At 32.8% G+C, this 19,334-nt stretch overlaps 1 protein-coding gene across 1 annotated transcript in view; it reads left to right on the forward strand.

Annotated features, from left to right (window-relative positions):
• Nucleotides 1-19,334, forward strand: part of LOC132721035 (A disintegrin and metalloproteinase with thrombospondin motifs 19-like) — a gene marked incomplete at its 3' end in the record, with an annotated part of 85,825 nt that overhangs the window by 40,399 nt on the left and 26,092 nt on the right. The window contains 2 exon segments of the mRNA XM_060705284.1: nucleotides 6,052-6,184; nucleotides 6,745-6,871. Of these exon segments, the coding sequence (XP_060561267.1) occupies nucleotides 6,052-6,184; nucleotides 6,745-6,871 (260 nt within the window).

Genomic DNA, 19,334 nt, shown 5'->3' on the forward strand with positions numbered 1-19,334 from the left:
AAACTATTTTTTATATTTTTCAGAAATGATTTCCCTATGTATTATCTCGTTATTCAAGACTTCTGTAAATCATACTCTTTTAGCTACAAAATATAGGCCTACAATACGCGGTATTTTTTCTCCCGCGAAAAATATGCTATTGTTTTTTCACTGAATATTTTCAAATTTTAGGAAGACTAAAATTATTGAATAACGTCACTCGATGTTTCTCTTTAACTCGATCTCCCATTCATATTAACATAATATGTAACACTTTGAGTCTACAAAAACACACACACACAAAGTCATATTGTCGCTTAGAAAACGCCCCAATTAAAACTTATTCTTAATAATAACAAATCACTGCCAGTATTTCTGGACATTTTGTTGACTTGTGAGACGGAAAGTTAAATCTTTTTTACGAGCTTAAAGTGTATAGGCCTACGTTTAGGAAGTATGATATTATATTCTTATAATTTACATTTTCCTCGAACGCGAGATGGTGTTCTCTCATTAGCGAGCGAGTTAGTTATAGCAGACACTGTGGTTACAAGTAAACCAATGCTGAACGTATGGTGAATCTGATTCAGTTCTCCTTTCTATATATTCTTGTCAGATTTGCATGATAAGATAGTATTTTTGTTGGCGATTCCTTGTGAAAGTTGAACCTACGAAAGTTTTAGCATACGAACATCGCACCCGAAATAAGACGGGTAACATATTTTTGTATCCCATCGATATACCTGGTCAATTTGATTATTTTTGAATAGACGGGATGCACACTAATGGACAGAATTCAGACAACTACAGAATTATGTAAATTAAACATTAATGTGCGAAGAAGCATTTTTATAGTCTTCTAGCTAGTGTTCCCGTTCCCCTATGACGCGTTGCGGTATTCAAGATACGCGCTTGATTGAAAAGCTATCTAGCTAAACAATTCATTTCACTTAAAAAGAATATTAAGTACGACAGTATAATATCATGGTAAATTAATAATATAAATCTTTATGTGTTAGAATTTATAAAGCGGTTACAGATATTTTCACTTCAAATGATTTTGATTATTTTAAATGATGGTTTGCTAGTAAAATTGTCTTTTTGGCACAATTTTGTTCTCATCATTCTTTTTAATGATAACATTTAGCTATTGAGTAGTAAGTAAATAAGAATAAGATATTTTTTATAATTACTGAGTACATTTCACGATAATTGTGAGACGAACCCTAAGTGACGTCTGTATGGGCGCCGCCATTTTGAAATGGACGTCACGTCAGGTTACAACGTAAGTCAACGGGGAAAAATATAATTTTAACATTTTGACCATATTACTGACTTGATGAAAGAAATGAAAAACATGCCTAGAGATATTGACGTCAGAGTTAAATTGACATTATCTTTAAGGTGATTTTACTATTATATGAAATAAAAAAAAGGAATATTCAAATTTGATGGAACAGATTATAATTTGTAGGAATTCATTGGCAATTTAAGTACTATAGTAGTTTGTTACATAGCCGCAAAATTTAGATATTTCAAGTGGTAAAATAAATAAAACACTTAAAAACATTTACCAATTAAGCATCAAAACACATTTTTATGTTATACCTCCTGGCGTCCTTCCGTCCGTCCGTCTGTATGTCTGTCTGGCGAACAACCAATGGTCTATGAGCTTCATTCCGTCCATTATTTTAGTTTAAAAAAGAAGGAAATCCTGTAAAACCGACTGGTTTTGTGGTACTTTTACTGGTTTATGGGGAAAAGTGCCACATAAAGATCCAAGAAAAGCACATAAACCATAAATGTTGACAGGTCCGTCCGTCCGCCCGTTGGCAATTTGGTTTCCGGAGCATAACTTAAGTTTCATTCGGCCAACAATATTCATACTTCATAGGATGATTTTCTATATTGGGTAGAAGAACCCTATTGATTTTAGGGTCACAACGTCAAAAGGCAAGGTCACTATTACCTTAAAACTGAAAACACTTTCCGGAGCATAACTTAAGTTCCATTTGACCTACAATATTCAAACTTCATAGGATTATTGTCCATATTAGGTGGAAGATCCCTATTGATTTGGGGTCAACAGATCAAAGGTCAAGGTCACTATTACCTTAAAACTAAAAACAGTTTCCAGAGCATAAGTTAAGTTCAATTTGGCCCACAACATTCATACTTCAAAGGATAATTATACATATTGGGTAGAAGATCCCTATTGCTTTTGGGGTCAACAGGTCAAAGGTCAAGGTCACTATTACATTAAAACTAAAAACACTTTCCGGAGCATAACTTCTGTTCAATTTGGCCAACAATATTCAAACTTCATAGGATGATTGTCCGGATTAGGTAGAAGACCCCGATTGATTTTGGGGTCACAAGGTCGAAGGTCAAGGTCACTATTACCTTAAAACTGAAAACAGTTAACGGAACATAACTTAAGCTCCATTCGGCCCACAATATCAAATTCATAGGATGATTGTTCATAATGGGTAGAAGACCCCTATTGATTTTGTGGTCACAAGTCCAAAGGTCAAGGTCACTATTGCCTTAAAACTGAAAATAGTTTCTGGAGCATAACGTAAGTTCCATTCGGCCCACAGTGTTCAAACTTCGTAGGATGATTGTCAATATTGAGAAGAAGACCCCTGTTAATTTTTGGGTTACGAGGTCAAGGTAATTATTACCTTCAAACTGAAAACAGTTTTTGCTCAATAACTTTAGTATAAATCAACCTACAGCTGTAAAATTTTATAGGATGAACAGCCATGTCCAATACATGACCCCTATTGATTTATGATTCATGAGATCAAACGTCACAATGACCTTAACACTGAAATTTGTACTTTCCGGAATGTAATACAACTTCCATTTGGCTTACAGTTGATGATTGCCTATATAGAATAAAAGATCCATATCTATTTTGGAGTCACAAGGTCAAAGGTCAATATCTAATGACCTTAATATTGTTAAAAGTTTTACAACTGTCAAACTTCAAAGGACGATCACATATATTGAGCACATTAACTATATGTTATATTATATGTTATTTTGGTTTTGGAGTGATATATGTGGATATATTATCTGTAAGATTTTATATCACCCGAGCCGTTAGGCGAGGGTGATATTTTATCTTGGCAGGTAATATATCCACATATATCACTCCAAAACCAAAATAATAATTTTATTTACCCTTCCCCTGCCGAGTTTAGACGATTTTTTAAAAAATCATTGCTGTTTCAAATGAAACGTCGAAATAAGATTCCCTTTAGGATACCTCTTCGTCACAACATGACGTCACATAAATACATGACGTATTTTTCCTGTACCTTACGAAAGTCAACAAGAGAAAAGGAGTAGTCTATTGAACGCACTTTTTATACGCCCGTTTGAAAAATGGGACGTATTATGGGAACGCCCCTGGCGGGCGGGCGGTCGGGCGGGCGGCGTCCAATTTTGTCCAGAGCATATCTCCTACATGTATGGAGGGATTTTAATGAAACTTCAAAGAAATGTTCACCACTATGAGGAGCAGTGTCGCGCACATGAACCAGGTCTCTAGGTCAAAGGTCAAGGTCACACTTAGAGGTCATTGAAAAATGCTTGTCCGGAGAAAAACTTCCACATGTATAGAGGGATTTCAATATTACTTGGCACAAATGTTCACCATTGTGAGGCGGAGTGTCGCGTGCAAGATTCAGGTCCTTGCGGCCAAGGTCAAGGTCACACATAGAGGTCAAAGTTCAGATAAAAATATGAAGATGTGTATATGGACCATTTAGTCATCATTTATTGAGGGATTGTAACACAAATGGTCATTATCAAGACTATGGCTGTGATACATATAATTTAGGTCAATATATACAAGGTCAAGGTCACTAAAGATGATGAAATATCCAGATTTTGTAAATAGAATTTAATCAAAGGGCGACAACAAAGTTATTACTTTGTTCATAAATGACTTACACAATTACTCCCCTTGATCTACTTTCACTTTCAATTCTAAAAATAGAATTTAATCAAAGGGCATAAAATAATCCTCTTTCTTGGACTTGAGTATGTTCTAAAGAATGTAACATTTATTTACACATGTTGCATTCATTGGTCAAGATTCTTAACTGTGATAACTATGGTGTTCTGTAGACTTGGTATTTGTTCATAAAGATCATACAGTAATTACCTTCAAATGTAAATACTTTCTCATAGAAATTTAATTATATTTTAATTTTCAAGTAAATATCAGTTCAGCTCATTCAAAGATTAAGAATTGTAATGAAATTTATTCCCTAGAATAAAATCTTAAATCAGAATTTTTTAGTTATTAAATTACAATTACATGTACTTTTTATCTTCCCTACTGATTTGTTTTAAGGTTCATTTAACAACACAGTGCCAAGGATAAAAACTTGCTTGCTAGATAACACTTATCCATAATGCCCCCATCTCCATCTAAAGTTTTCGTAAACGGGCGTATTTTGTGACTATGGCACCCTTGTTTGTAATTAATATCAAGCTTTCACAAGGTCATATTTGTTTTTGATACTGATGGTAATATGTATCATTACTCTACTTTGGTAAATATTGATCATTTGACAGTTAAAAAGTGCTTTTAAATCGGAATTTACACCGCGTAAAATCGAACCGTACGCGCATCACCTCGGCGCATGTTGTTTACAACGTTGGGTACCAAACGGGGAAATTTAGTGTGTATATTACCCGTCTGGCTCGGTTATATCAATTTCTTTCGGGTGATCAATATCCAATCAAAAAGGCGGAAAAAATCTGGAAGGGTAATAATATGTTATATCCCTGGCATCATTCTGTCCATCCGTCGTAATAAAATAAAATTATTATTTAATTACCATGTCTTACAAATGCTTCATTTTTTTAACAAAAATCACTTTCGGGCATATAATGCTCCGCCTAGCCGTGTTCTTGTTATAACTGTTACATCAGCATTTAATGAAATGACACTATGAAATATTGATGTATATATTAGTATCGACAGTCATCTTGAACTCCGCCTAAAATATTTCAGTGTCGCAGAATTCGAATTTAAGTCAGTACTCAGTATTTAAGCAGAACTCAGTTGACACCTTCAAAACTCTGAAACCCAAAGTACGTTTGACCCCAAAGTGCGCTGTGAAGTTTACCGCACTTTGGGGTCGGATCCCATAGTGCGTTTGACCCCAAAGTGCGGTGTAACAGACCATAAAGGAGTACATATGGTGTTTTCATTAATATTTTTGATTTAACTGGTTGCTTTGTTGGCTTTTCAACGTTATTAAAATTAGATTTAGTCTTCCCACGAACATATACACGTAAAAGACTTCATACTGTTACGTTAGGGTTTCTTTACAGGTTACGGATATAAGAATTTTTGTAATGATTATTTTGTATAATTGTTGCAAACAAAAGTCGTCCACAACAAACCACCACAGTCCTATGCAATATTATACAAAATTCATTTATATATTGTACAAAGTCTTAGCATCATTTAAACGTTTAAAAGCAAATATAACCAAAAAAAAAAGAAGTTTTTGTTTCGAAGACGATGCAAGCTTTATTATTTATTATAAGAAGGTGACCATTGTTTGATTTTTTACTTTATACATATTTGATTCCTTTCATTTTATAACAATAGATTTACAATATAAATTAATAGAAAAAGTATAAAAATACTTTTTTTAAAAAAAAAGGATGGGGTCATTAATTCATATAACATTAGTAATTCGGTTCGTCCCTGAAACAATAAAGAAAAATGATACTTTAGATTACATAGAAATGGCATTGAATAATCCAACAAAGAATTTACAGTTGCGTTGATTTTGAAGCGCAAAAATCAAAAGCATTGAACAGATTTTAACAAAAACGTTTCGTATGCTTAATGCATCTTTGAACTGAAAAAAATATTAATGAATTGCCTTTTTCGGAATAAGCAACATTACCAAAAAGAAGAGTATCCGTATTAAGAGGATGAAAAATGCGACAGCATTAAATGTTGTATTCGCTGTGTTTAGTTGTTATGATGTATTCATAATATCTGTTATATAATAGCGATTGATGTGTTTCTAGTACGGAACATTCGTATCCAAACAACATAATTATTTGGTACAACCACCGAGGGATAACCGAAGTACTTACACAGTAGCTCTAATGGAAGAAAAGCTGACAACATCGTTTGATAATATTAAATTGCCAGACAAAGGTAAGGTTTTAGTTGTATAACTTAGTCTTTAGAAGATTTATTTACATGCAAATAAATAACTCGTATAAACTTCCAATATTGATAAATTTCATTTTTTATTCAACGGTTGCTGTGTTAGTGTAAATATGTGTTTCCTTATCTGGCATTTTTTACGATTGTAAAGTTAGGAGTAGCTCGTTTGCTGTCTCCCATCATTTGATATTTCTTTACCTTCAATGCATTTTTTTTTCTGATTAAAGACTTAAAACAATATATAAATCAAAGGACACAGGTTTTTCAAGTGATAAAAGTTTATGTTGTTAAACTAAATACATAAGCTGATTCCCTTTGTTTTCTAAAATAAAATCGTTAATATTTTATATCAATAGTGAAGAAGATCTTCTTTGAATCTCGAATTTGACCTGATATTTCTATTCTGTGAATACGCAAATGTAATGATATATGGTTATATAATGGTATATGGTATATGGTCAAATAATAGTATATTTATGGTTATAGCTTGTTTACGGATAGTGATCCTGTTCAGACACCTAATTGTTCAAACTATCCATTTTCTTCAGACGCTAAAATTACTGAAGAGAAGATGCAGAATCGCTCAGAGCAGACAATAAATACCAGAGAAAAGCGACAGACGACCAACTACGAGATCGAAATTTTCTTTGTGATTGACTTTTCACTTTACGAATGGTATTTTTATTTATTTATTTTTATACGCCCGTGTGAAAAACGGGTCGTATTATAGTTCCCCCCTAAAGGGCGGCTTGGGGACATCCGATTTCTGTTCGAAGCATATCTCCTACAACCATAAAGAAATTTTGATGAACTTTAATACAAATGTTCACCACTATAAAAAGCCCTGTCCCCTGCATGAACCAGATCTCTAGGTCAAAGGTCAAGGTCACACTTAGAGGTCGTAGAGAAACGCTTGTCCGGAGCAAAACTTCTACATGCATAGAGGGATTTCAATAGAACTTGGCACAAATGTTCACTATTGTAAGACGGAGTGTCGCTTTACAAAATTTAGGTCCCTGCAGCCAAGGTCAAGGTCACACACCGGCGCCAAAACTCAGATAAAAATATAAAAATGTGTGTAGGGACCATTTAGTCATTATTTATTGAGGGATTGAAACATAAATTATCATTTTATGACTACTGATGTGAAACATGTAATTTAGTTAAATATTTGAAAAGCCACAGTCACCTAAGATAATTGTCAATGTCACTAAAGATAATAAAATATAGAGATTTTGTTCAGAGCATAACTTCTACATATATCGCGGGATTCTAATGAATTTTCATACAAATGCTTACAACTTTACATACCGTGTCGCGTGAAAAAAACAGGTTTCTAGGTAAAAAATTAAGGACAATATTAGAGGTTATTGAAAAACGCTTTTTTCCAGAGCAAACCTTCTATATGCATAAAGGGATTTAAATATTACTTTGCACAAATGTTCACTATTGCAAGGCAGAGTGTCAAATTTCAAATAAAAATATGAAAATGTGTATTGGAACCATTTAGTCATCATTTATTGAGGGATTTGAAGCACAAATGGTCATTCTTATGACTGCTGGTGTGAAACATGTAATTTAGGTTAATATATGCAATGTCAAGGTCAGTAAAGATGATTGTCAAGGTCACTTAAGGTAGCTCGCTACTTTCCGACCGAAATTTGACAACATCTCAGATCTTGATGATTTTTTGTATGCAAACATATAGATATGTGAGCTTTACTTCTGCAGTATTATTTTATAAATAAACAGCGTTACTATGACGTCAAAGCGCCCTCTATCGGTGGCGGCGAAACTGCGTCTTTTTTCAGTAAACCAATCTGTTATTATCAATTTTCATCCGATGTCCTTCGTTTTAATTTTATAGTGTTCAGTAAATGTATGTCTTTGTAATGATACCTTTCTTTAACATTTGCTTAATTGTCTGCGATTCTACGTCATTTTTCTCTACATTCTGACGTCCATATCTGATGCAAATACCGCGCGATATCGCAATAAAGATTGTGTAATAAAAAAAATTCAACACGGTGAACTTTGCTATAATTTTTCGAGCGTGTAGTAAGAAAGTGAAGGAAAATATTTATGCAATAAAAATATAGGGTCAACGCGTAAGATATTTTGATATTACTGTTTTAAAATAAAATAAAGGGAATGTAACGTAATGGTTTTGGTGGCGTTAATAGACGTTGGAGTTCAAAGAATAATACCAAATAACAATTTTCTTACGTCAAACATTACGATTGTAAGTATAAACAACTCAGGAACTTGATGAAATGTATATTTTTTAAATTGTTGATTATTTTCTCATTGAAAGCATGCGCTAGAACAGCAAATTTACAATGTTTAATCTTAAATACGTTTCTAATTTGCAGGACGCAGTCTCATACATCTTTTAATTTTTATTTTATATTTTGATGTTTGTAATGAAAGAGCGAAAAGTGTTATATTATTATATGAATCAACTAGTTTCAGCGCAAAAAAATAAGATTCACATATTGCTGTATGAATGAAGTAAGAATATTAGGTCGCTTAGCTTATACCCGTTAGAATATTTATTTAAGAAATAACATCGGCCTGAGAGGTGTATATCGGCTATTTAACACCGGTTTGGAGTTTTGATGCGTAGGAATTGACCACGAAGGCCGTAGGATCCATACTGTTCGCTTTTAAACATTTTAATAAGTAGAGAAACTGATAGCGAACAGAATGGATCCTGATCAGACTGCGCGGATGCGCAGGCTGGTCTGGATCCATGCTGGTCGCAAACGCACTACGTTGGTTTTGTCGTGACGCGGCTCAAATAAATTTTTATACGAGTAGAAAAGTTTTAAAATAAATGTCTGCTAGATTTATATAATTAAGACTACCAGTGAAACATGACTTACCTACAAATCGTTGTTACTTCGAGTTGATCATACATTTTTAAAACGTAAATTTGATTCATTTCCTACTAACTGATATATACAATTCGAAATTGTTACATACGTATGATAACATGGAAGTTTATATAGTACCGAGATACACATAACATGATGACACCGCGACTGCACCAGCCTTTTCATTCTTTTTTTCTGACATTCTTTGCAAAATTTATGTTTGTATTATTTCCACTTAGGTGGCCTTTTCATTATATCTTTCAATATTCTGAATTGTCTTTCAGTCCTCGAGGTATTTATAACCATTCGTTTCAGTTTTTTAGAGATTGATACACACTTTTGCAGACAGTCATACCCTGATTTGTTGTACATGTATATAATTGAAGTTGTTCATCGAAATGCGGGCACCTGACAGGACTTTTAAAAGAACATTTTACGGAATATGTCTAAATACAATTGTTGTTGATGGTTTTCACACATTTTAATTCCAGTCAGTATACTGTTCATCGGAAAAGTCGTGACAATTTCCTTGAGAAAAATATTTGACGTCACCAAAATCATTACGTTTTACTCATCCTTTATCTTATATTAAAATAGTAATAGCAAAATATCTTACGCGTTGACCCTATATTTTTATTGCATAAATATTTTCTTTCATGACTTCACTACATGTTAAAAAAATTATAGCAAAATTCACCGTGTTGATTTTTTGTTATTTTACAATCTTTATTGCAATATCGCGCTATATTTGTATTATAAATGGACGTCAGAATGTAGAGAAAAACGACGTAGAATCGCAGAGTATTAAGCAAATGTTAAAGCAAGACATTATTTCAAAGACATACATTTACTGAACATTATAAAATTAAAACGAAGGAAATCGGATGAAAATTAATAAGAACAGACCGGTTTATTGATAAAAAAGACGCAATTTCGCCGCCATCGATAGAGGGCGCTTTGACGTCATAGTAACGCTGTTTATTTGTAAAATAATGCTGCAGAAGTAAAGCTTACATATCTATATTTATGTATACCAAAAATCATCAAGATCTGAGATATTGTAAAATTTCGGTCGGAAAGTAGCGAGCTACCTTAAGATGATAAAATAATTACAGAGATTTTGTCCAGAGCATATCTCCTAAACGTACGGAGGGATTCTAATTAAACTTCCCACAAATGTTCACATCTATGAGAAGCCGTGTCGTGTGTATAAACCAGGCCCGGCTTTCACAAGTCAAAATCTCAAGCTCAAACTCCTCACAGCGGTTACGTCACGCTTAGCTACTTTAAATACTGCCACTGAAACCAACGTGACGATAGTTGTATCATGACCAGTTTTATAATTCGTCGCATCCAAACTCCAAACAGTGATGTTATTGAGCGATAAAATCACTGAATAGGATATATTATTTAAGAAATAATATATCCCAAACTATGATTTTATTGCTCAATAACATCACTGTTTGGAGTTCCGATGCGGGGAATTATATCACGAGGGCGTAGCCCGAGTGATATAATGATCCGCATCCGAACGACAAACAGTGATGTTATCAAGCAATAAAATCATCGATTTGGATATATTATTTCGATTCTAACACGAAATCAACAAATAAATGCTGCCTTACATGATAATAAGCTAAATTGCGTCTGATTTGTTTCCGTACTTATTGTCAGCGCGTCACATTTTTAGTGGTTACGTCACGTGTATAATGATTACGTCACATGTCTAATTATAGAACGTCAAACAGTGATTTTATAGCATAATAACACACACTTTCGGTTCTTCTATGTTCAATAGGGAAAAATGCGGATCGTGTTAGAATCCTTAATTTTACACAGGCTTTCTTGTTTTGATGCGAAAAAAGTACACTGTAAATGTCCAAGAATAGAACACATCTTGAACGCCTATTTGCAACAGATATTAATCGCCAAGACGCGTTTCATTTCTTAATACTAGTGTTCAATTTTTGTCTCCAACCATTCCATTATTGAACATGTTATGAACATTCAGGTGTTCTTCTTTTAAATGCCAGGCGCGTTCAATTTAGATCCAACAGATATTGAACGCATAGAATATGTTCAAAGTTAGGTTTGTTAAAAGTTAGAACACTGATGAACACTTATGTTGACATTTGAACACCTGATAAAACAACAGATCTATGTCATAAAATGAAGAAATCATATTGAGATTTTTTAATTATAATTTAGTTATTCACATTTAACAAATTTTATACAACAGTTGCATGTAAACTTGTTGAAGAGTTGCCATAAAGTATGCATAAATTTGGTACGAAATGTGTTAATACTTTTTATGCTAATAAGGGTGTTTTTGCAAACAGTTTTTCTTTTTCCATTGTTTCTGAAAGTAAGTTCTTAAATACTTAACTTCATTAGGTGTCAAAAAAGCTAGTGGCTTACATGGTATACCTTCACGTTTTATCAGAGATTGATCCCTAGTTATTGCTAGTCCATTAGCTCATATCATAAACTTATCCCTTACCCAAGGTCAAGTCCCTGATGATCTTAAATTTGCAAGAGTTGTTCCCCTTTATAAAAAAACGACAAATTGTCTGTTGGTAATTACCGGCCTGTGTCCATTTTAAATGTTGTATCTAAAATCCTTGAAAAAAGGTGGTTTATGACCAGGTTGAAGCTTATTTAAGGATAAAGATCTGCTGTATAAATTTAAATCAGGTTTCAGGAGTGGCTTCTCTATTGATACTTGTCTGATTCACCTTACAGACTTTATCAGGTATGAAAACTAGAAAAGTAATGTTGTTGGTATGGTTCTGCTGGATTTGCAGAAATCGTTTGACACAGTCGACCATTCCATTCTTTTAATGAAACTGCAAGCATCAGGTCTTAGTATTGACGTCCTAAATTAGTTCAAATTATATTTATCAGATAGACAGTAGCTTGTAGAATTCTCTGGTACTTATTCTTCAATTCCAAAATAACACGTGGTGTTCCTCAGGGCTCAATCCTTGGACCCCTTCTATTTTTAATTTATGTAAATGATATGTCAGCTGTGGTCAAAAATAAATTGCTTTTGTATGCTGATGATTCTGGCATCCTTGTATCTGGTAAAAGTGTATCTGTTGTTGAAAAGGCATTGACAGATGATATAGAATTAGACAGCCAATGGTTAGTTGACAATAAGTTGTCATTGCACTTGGGTAAAACCTAGGCAATTTTATTTGGGTCCAGGCAAAAGCTTAGGTCACAATCTAACCTGCATATAACCTGTTCTGGTACAACAATTGAATCAACTTCATCTATCAAACATCTTGGGATTACTATAGACCAAAATCTGTCATTTTGCGCCATGGCCGAGTCTGTTCTTAAGAAGACCAACTCTCGGTTAAAATTTCTTTACCGCAAGAAAGAGTTTTTTACTCAGCATACCAAGAAACTTCTGGTTATGTCTCTTATTCAGTGTCACTATGATTACGCATGCTCTATTTGGTATAATAGCTTGACACAGTCTTAAAATGATAAGTTACAAACTTGTCAAGACAAAATAATAAGATTTGTACTTGACTTGGATTCCAGCAGACATTTTCACAAAAAATCTTACGACAATTTTTTATCGTAACATAAACCTTACGATAAATCTCCTTTTCTCAAAAAATCTTAAGAAAATCTTAAGTGCAAAATCTGTCGTAACTTTACGATAGGTCTTCCCCGTTCGTAAGTGTAATTTTTTCTCTCTTAAGGGTAAAATATCATGTATCTCTTACCTAAACTGAATAAAAACAAACAAAAAGTTGGACATATATATATAAGCAAACAGTATGCCATAAATTACACAAATTGAGGTTTAATTATTTTTCAACATAAACATTTTTGACGACATGACTTGATGACGTCACGATGGAGAGGGTTATAAATAGTTTAAACGTGAACTATACTGTAGTATACTGTAGTATTATTGAAAACTAACAATTTGTACATTTCGAAGGTTCGATTTCATTGCCAGCATGTCCTTTTTATTGATTAATAACATAGTAGACTTTCTCTCTGAATCTTTTAGATATTTACAATTATCTTCAATCAAGATATAAATTATATCAGTTTGAATCATTTTTTTTTTGTTTTTATTGAAATTTGATTGTGTTTAATAGATATTTCAAGCTCTTTATTACTTGATTTAAAACCGGAATAAAATAAAGAGCGTGCACATCAATATCAAATGAACGTTGCTCGGGATGTTTTTATCGTAAGATTTATCGTAAGTGAATTTTCTATCTTAAGATAAAATTTTAACTTACGAGTGGCTTTGTGAAAATGACTTTAGATTTAATTTACGATTATCGTAAGTAAAAAACTTAAGAAAAAATCGTAAGATTTTTTGTGAAAATGTCTGCAGAGCCCATATTGACCAATCCCACTTTAAGTCCCTTAACTGGTTACTGGCCCACAGAAGAGTTGAACAGATAATGTTGTGTCATGTTTTTAAGATAAAAACTGGCCTGTCTCCGGATTACATGTCTGAACACTTTATTTCGCAAGATTCCATACATATTTATAATGCAAGACTTAGTCAAAAGGGTGGGTATTGTCTACCTAAGTCAAAGGTCAGGGTTCTAAATCCTTTGCTTTCTCTGGTATCAAATTATGGAATGATTTATCTGTAGAGTTAATGGAGATCAACAGGTTACAAAGTTTTATGGTTGCCATCAAAAGTCATGTTATGAACAGTATTTATTTTTTTTACTATGTTTTTACATATTTCGGGTCAGGATTTTAAATTGTCTGCTATTTATCTTTTTACAATTTTAGTAATGTGTTTTAAATCCTAGCTGTAAACAGGAGTATCATTAACTCAAGATTTGACTGTGATATACATTTTTATGATTTATAAGTATTTTTAAACATGATTATATTTAGGTCTTCCTCTCTAGGTCATGCCGCCAATACAAAGGACCACAATAGCTTTTTTGCCCATTTTTTTGTTATCCTAGGTTTTGGTGAGCATGTCATAGTTTTCTCGTATGTGATATAGTATTTAATAATGCTCATTATTTTATCCTATGTTATATTGTCAACTATGTATATGCTTCCTTTGCCGAAATAAATCTATCTATCTATAATAACAAAATGAATCAGTTATCCAAAATGTCTTATCATTTACTAACTCTAAGCCTTATTAACAGTTATAAAGTAAATAATGAAAATATTATGATCAAATTGCAATAAATTAAATACTGTTTTACACAGTTCTGTCAGCAATTGTTTGTACATGTTAACATAAAACTTGCGTTTCATATCAGAACACAAAAATATGAGTAATAATCACACAGCAACATAATCTGTCTCTCAATTTACTAGCATTGTTTCACTTATTGTTAATACGTGTTGTAGTTTTATGTGTTATATTCTTGTGTGCACGAATGGAGTCTTCTTAACATGACACATGAATTAAGGTTAATTTCCTACATTTCTTCTCAAATACAAACTGCTGCGAGAGTCTTGAAAACATAAACAATAAACAATATTCTATGTCGAAAACAAAGTTTCAAGTAACTGAATTTTAAACACCAACGGACACTCTCCAAAGCAATAGTGCTCCCCTCTGTATGTCATCAGTTTGTGCGAAGTGTTTTCATTTGTCTCCAATTTAGCAGGAAAGTCATATTCTTCATTATCCTGGAAAACAGTAATGGAATTTATTAACATACTGGTGATTTAAAGGCTCATAATTGCTTCCTATGAGATAAATCATTTTTTACAGTTCTGATATAGAGTAAAACAGCGTAAGTGATTGACATACATGTATATATATAATACATATATTATGTATAAGCATTATCCAACGATTTATCAGACACCACATCCAAGTCAGATTTATCTTAATACATTTCTAACATCACCAGGGCCATGCACTGTCTCACAAAGTCGATTTGAATCTGTAGCTACGTCTCTTGTACGACACAATTTATTTGTGACACAATGTCAGGTCATCTTTGTAGAACAAAAATGATTTGATTAACAATCAAAGCTCATTTTTGAAATGTTAGAATTAAAAATATTATCCACCAAATATTGTTTAAGGAAACAAACCTTAAAGATCTATAAGGAAGTCTTGTATTACATCCTCTTCTTATTTCTGTAAATATTTTGCTCCAGTTTCTGTAGATCTACCGTATAGTTCAAATCTTTCAGCACTGCTTGAAACAACAGTACTTACTCGCTATCCTATTAAAATATAAGGCAACAAAATGTATCATACAAATATCTATACACAGTTTTTAAATATTTCAATCTAAATAACCCCGATGACACAGAAAAATCTACATTAGGCTAATTCATTATCACATATGATATTCGTAAGAGACGCTTAAGAAGTAAAAGTTTATACCGTATTTTTCTTCAATTTTAATGTAAAGTTTGTCTCTTTTCTGCTTGCGTTTCGCCAACGCTTACTTGATGTTGTTGTACTTGAATTGGTGCCTTCGTGTGGATGCTCATTTTGACGTCAGAAATTGGCACACATCTATTTTTAGAAACGTTCTCAATTAGAACATTCGATGAACATTCAATGAACGCTACTGTTCATATCATGTTCCACTTTATAATGTTTAAATTATTAAAGCACCATTATTTATTAAATTGCTTAAATATAACATCAACTGACAATATATTGACCAAAAAACTTACCTTATATTCTCAAAAACTCAAATTCTCTTATGTTCTCTAGTTAGAATAACTACCATTGAACACTGACGTTCAAATTAAAAGTGTTCAACTCGTAAATAGAACGCCTCTTCTGAACACAGGCATTCAAAATATAAACGTGCAATGTTTAAAATTTAACAAGTGTGAACGCGTCCGGTGTTCTCCTCATTTACAGTGTAACGCCTCAGGCCTACAGCTTTCGTGGTCAATTCCTATGCATCAACACTCCAATATACAAGTAGTCCGTCACCAGAGTTTATTGACAGTTTAACCCCGGCTTTATTTTTCTCTGTCTATAGTGACAAAATCACGAAGAAAGTCAGAATATACTATAATCAACGAAGATTCAATATTTATTTCCATTCTTGCACGTCAAGAAAAAAAATATTATATTTATTATATGGTTGGACTTTAGTTTTGTTGGTTAAATGTGTTTTCGCCTCAGAGTATCCAATAGAAACGTTCTTTAAAACGCTTTTCCAGCGTGTGTAGAAATATTTTGAGAATAACAAATTTTTAAAACGTTGATAAAACTTTGTTTGTTTATTATATTTCACTCTATAATTTTTAAGTGAACTCAAAACTACTTATAGTGAAATAAATGTGAAATTAAACTCTTTTGCGACATTGAAATAGTGTTCTTGATTTGATTGTTTTTGTTAGTGCTGTTCGGCGCTAAATTTTGACAACAACTGAGTGTTCGGATTCTTCTTCTTAGTAGGACCAATTTCTTTCAGTCTAGATAGTTTTTACAACGAAAAAAAATTTTTTTTTTAATCAGATATTCGAACAAAATAGCGACAATGCGTCGGTTTGAAAATTCACAGGGAGGTTATAAGAACGGCGAGTGCATTGTTGTAGAATAATGCACGCTTCCTTCTTTGTTTATATAGAAAAAAATGCGATAGTGTTATAGAATATAAAATATCACAAAAATTAATTCTTATTGATTGTATTTTGATGATACCAAAAGGCGGTCGTTTCAAACTTTGACACCAAAGTGCGTTACGCACGTTGGGGCTGTACACTCTAAATCTCTTTTGATTCCAAACACATGTGAAAACACCTATCTGTAACAGTTTTAAAACATGTTGCGGTGTTTTCACAAAACACTGATGTTTCACAATAAAACACGGGTGTTTTTCTAGAAAACGTATTTAGGTGTTTTGTCTGAAAACACCTAACACGTGTTTTGGGACTGTAACAGATTTAAAACACGATTACACGTTTTAATAGTTTCCATGTTTTATTTCAAAACATGATCAACAAAAAAATGTGAACAATGACATTAACCATATTATACAACTTTTAATAAAATTTTTAAATTGAGGTTAAATACTAATTGTTCTTCATTGCTGCACATAAATGTTAAATCGATAAAGAGCCTCTACCATTATTATAATAGTATTTTTAGCTCGACTATTCGAAGAATATGAGAGCTATTGTAGTCGCCCCGGCGTCGGCGTCGGCGTCCGCGTCGGCGTCTGCGTTGGTTAAAGTTTTTTGTAAAGTCAAATATCTCAATTATTGCTTGAGATATTCAATTGAAACTTACAATACTTATTTATAGTAACTAGGTACATCAGATTGACAAGTTGGATAACTCTACCTACAATATTGACAGAATTATGCCCCTTTTTAACTTAGAAATTTTAGTTAAAGTTTTTTGTAAAGTCAATTATCTCAATTATAGCTTGAGATATTCAATTGAAACTTACAATACTTATTTATAGTAACAAGGTACATCAGATTGACAAGTTGAATAACTCTGCCTACAATATTGACAGAATTATGCCCCTTTTTGACTTAGAATTTATGTTAAAGTTTTATATTTAAATATCTCAAATATTTTCAAAGTCCATTGACATATGGCTTTGAAACTTTGCACACATGTTCACCATCATGACCCCAACCTGTAGACAGGAGGAGGTAACTGTATCCAGCATTTTGACAGAATTATGCCCCTTTTTCGTCTTAGAATTTATGTTTTAAGTTTTTGTAATACCTCAAATATTTTCAAAGTCCATTGACATGTGGCTTTGAAACTTTGCACACTTGTTCACCATTATAACCCCAACCTGTAGACAGGAGGAGGTAACTGTATCAAGCATTTTGACAGAATTATACCCCTTTTTCAACTTAGAATTTACTTTTAGGTTTGCATTCCACCTCAGATATTTTCATATTCTATTGAAACAAGTTGATATTTTATACTTTGAGAACATAATAGGACTCTGTCCAAGGCCTTTAACTTTAACATGGATTTAAAGAAAAATTTTGTCCTTTTGTTATTAACTCTGAAAATTTTACATTATCAAGGCTCTTTTACTATCAAGCACTTAGAATAGTCGAGCGTTGCTGTCCTACTGACAGCTCTTGTTGGTATAATAAAATTAATATTACATGCCTGACAGAGTGTTAGTAAAGTTGACAACTTTTGGAAAAACACTGTCAACTGAGGTAGCATTTCCTACAGTTGACAATTTTACTGTCACCTTGTCAGTCCTGTTACAATTCAATGCAATATACCCGAAATTCTGGTGTTACCAATAACAAAATTATAAAGAGCATTCTCATATTAAAAATTCAAACAATTAAAAACAAGGCAGTCTGAAGGACAGCTATATCCCATTCACAGCGGACAGTAATCTGTACTTCTTGATCTTTAACAAACCATGTCTTTTAGAGAAAAACCTGGCTATTGTGTCATGGTCGTGATTATTAATGCTAAAATATTTAAAACCTTCCATGTCAAAAAGTTATAAACAAGAATATTTGACCTCTACCTGTGACCTTTGGGCAGTGACCTGATTGCTGCGCTCTGCACATCCTCTTATAATGGTGATCATTGTTGCCAAGTTATTTTTAAAACTTTTCAGCAGTTTAAGTAATTAAGCGGTCACAAAATGTGGACCATTAACATTTGACCCTTATGTGTGACCTTAACCTTGGAGGTAGTATCTTTGTTGTTGTGCTTTGCTCATCATGATATAAAGGTGATCATTTGTGCCAAGTTATGTTAAAAACTTTTCATCAGTTGAAGTTTTGGAGCGGAAACAAAATGTAAACTTTTAACCTATGACCTTAAGTTGTGACATTGGCCTTAGAGGTAGCGACCCGATTATTGCGCTCTGCACATCGTCTCATACTGATGACCATTTAAGCCAAGTTATTTCAAAAACTTTTAACAGTTTAAAAAAGTTATGGAGTGGACATGGAAGAAAGACTGAGGCCATTCCTGTAATCCCCTCCCCTCTATGCAGAAGGGGATTAAAAATGAATGTATAAAATAAATAAATAAAACAGATTACAGTCATATTTAGGCAAACAATTAAGTAAATAAATAGATAGACAAATAAACAACAAAAACAAATTGATATATGGATATCAGTATAATTTCAGGTAAAATGAAAACATATATAATTTTAAAATGGATTTAACTTCTCTCTACAAGATTAAAAGCTTTTTACACAGTAAAGCCTACCTCCCTGTAAAATGTAAAAAAACCCGGTTTTGGCACAAATATGTATCATATTTGGGTTGGAAAAAAAAACAACAGTATTTTCAGACAGTGTCAAAAATTG

This window comes from Ruditapes philippinarum, unplaced genomic scaffold (assembly GCF_026571515.1).
Source record: "Ruditapes philippinarum isolate M1 unplaced genomic scaffold, ASM2657151v2 ctg1870_1_1_1_1, whole genome shotgun sequence".
NCBI lineage: Eukaryota > Metazoa > Mollusca > Bivalvia > Venerida > Veneridae > Ruditapes > Ruditapes philippinarum.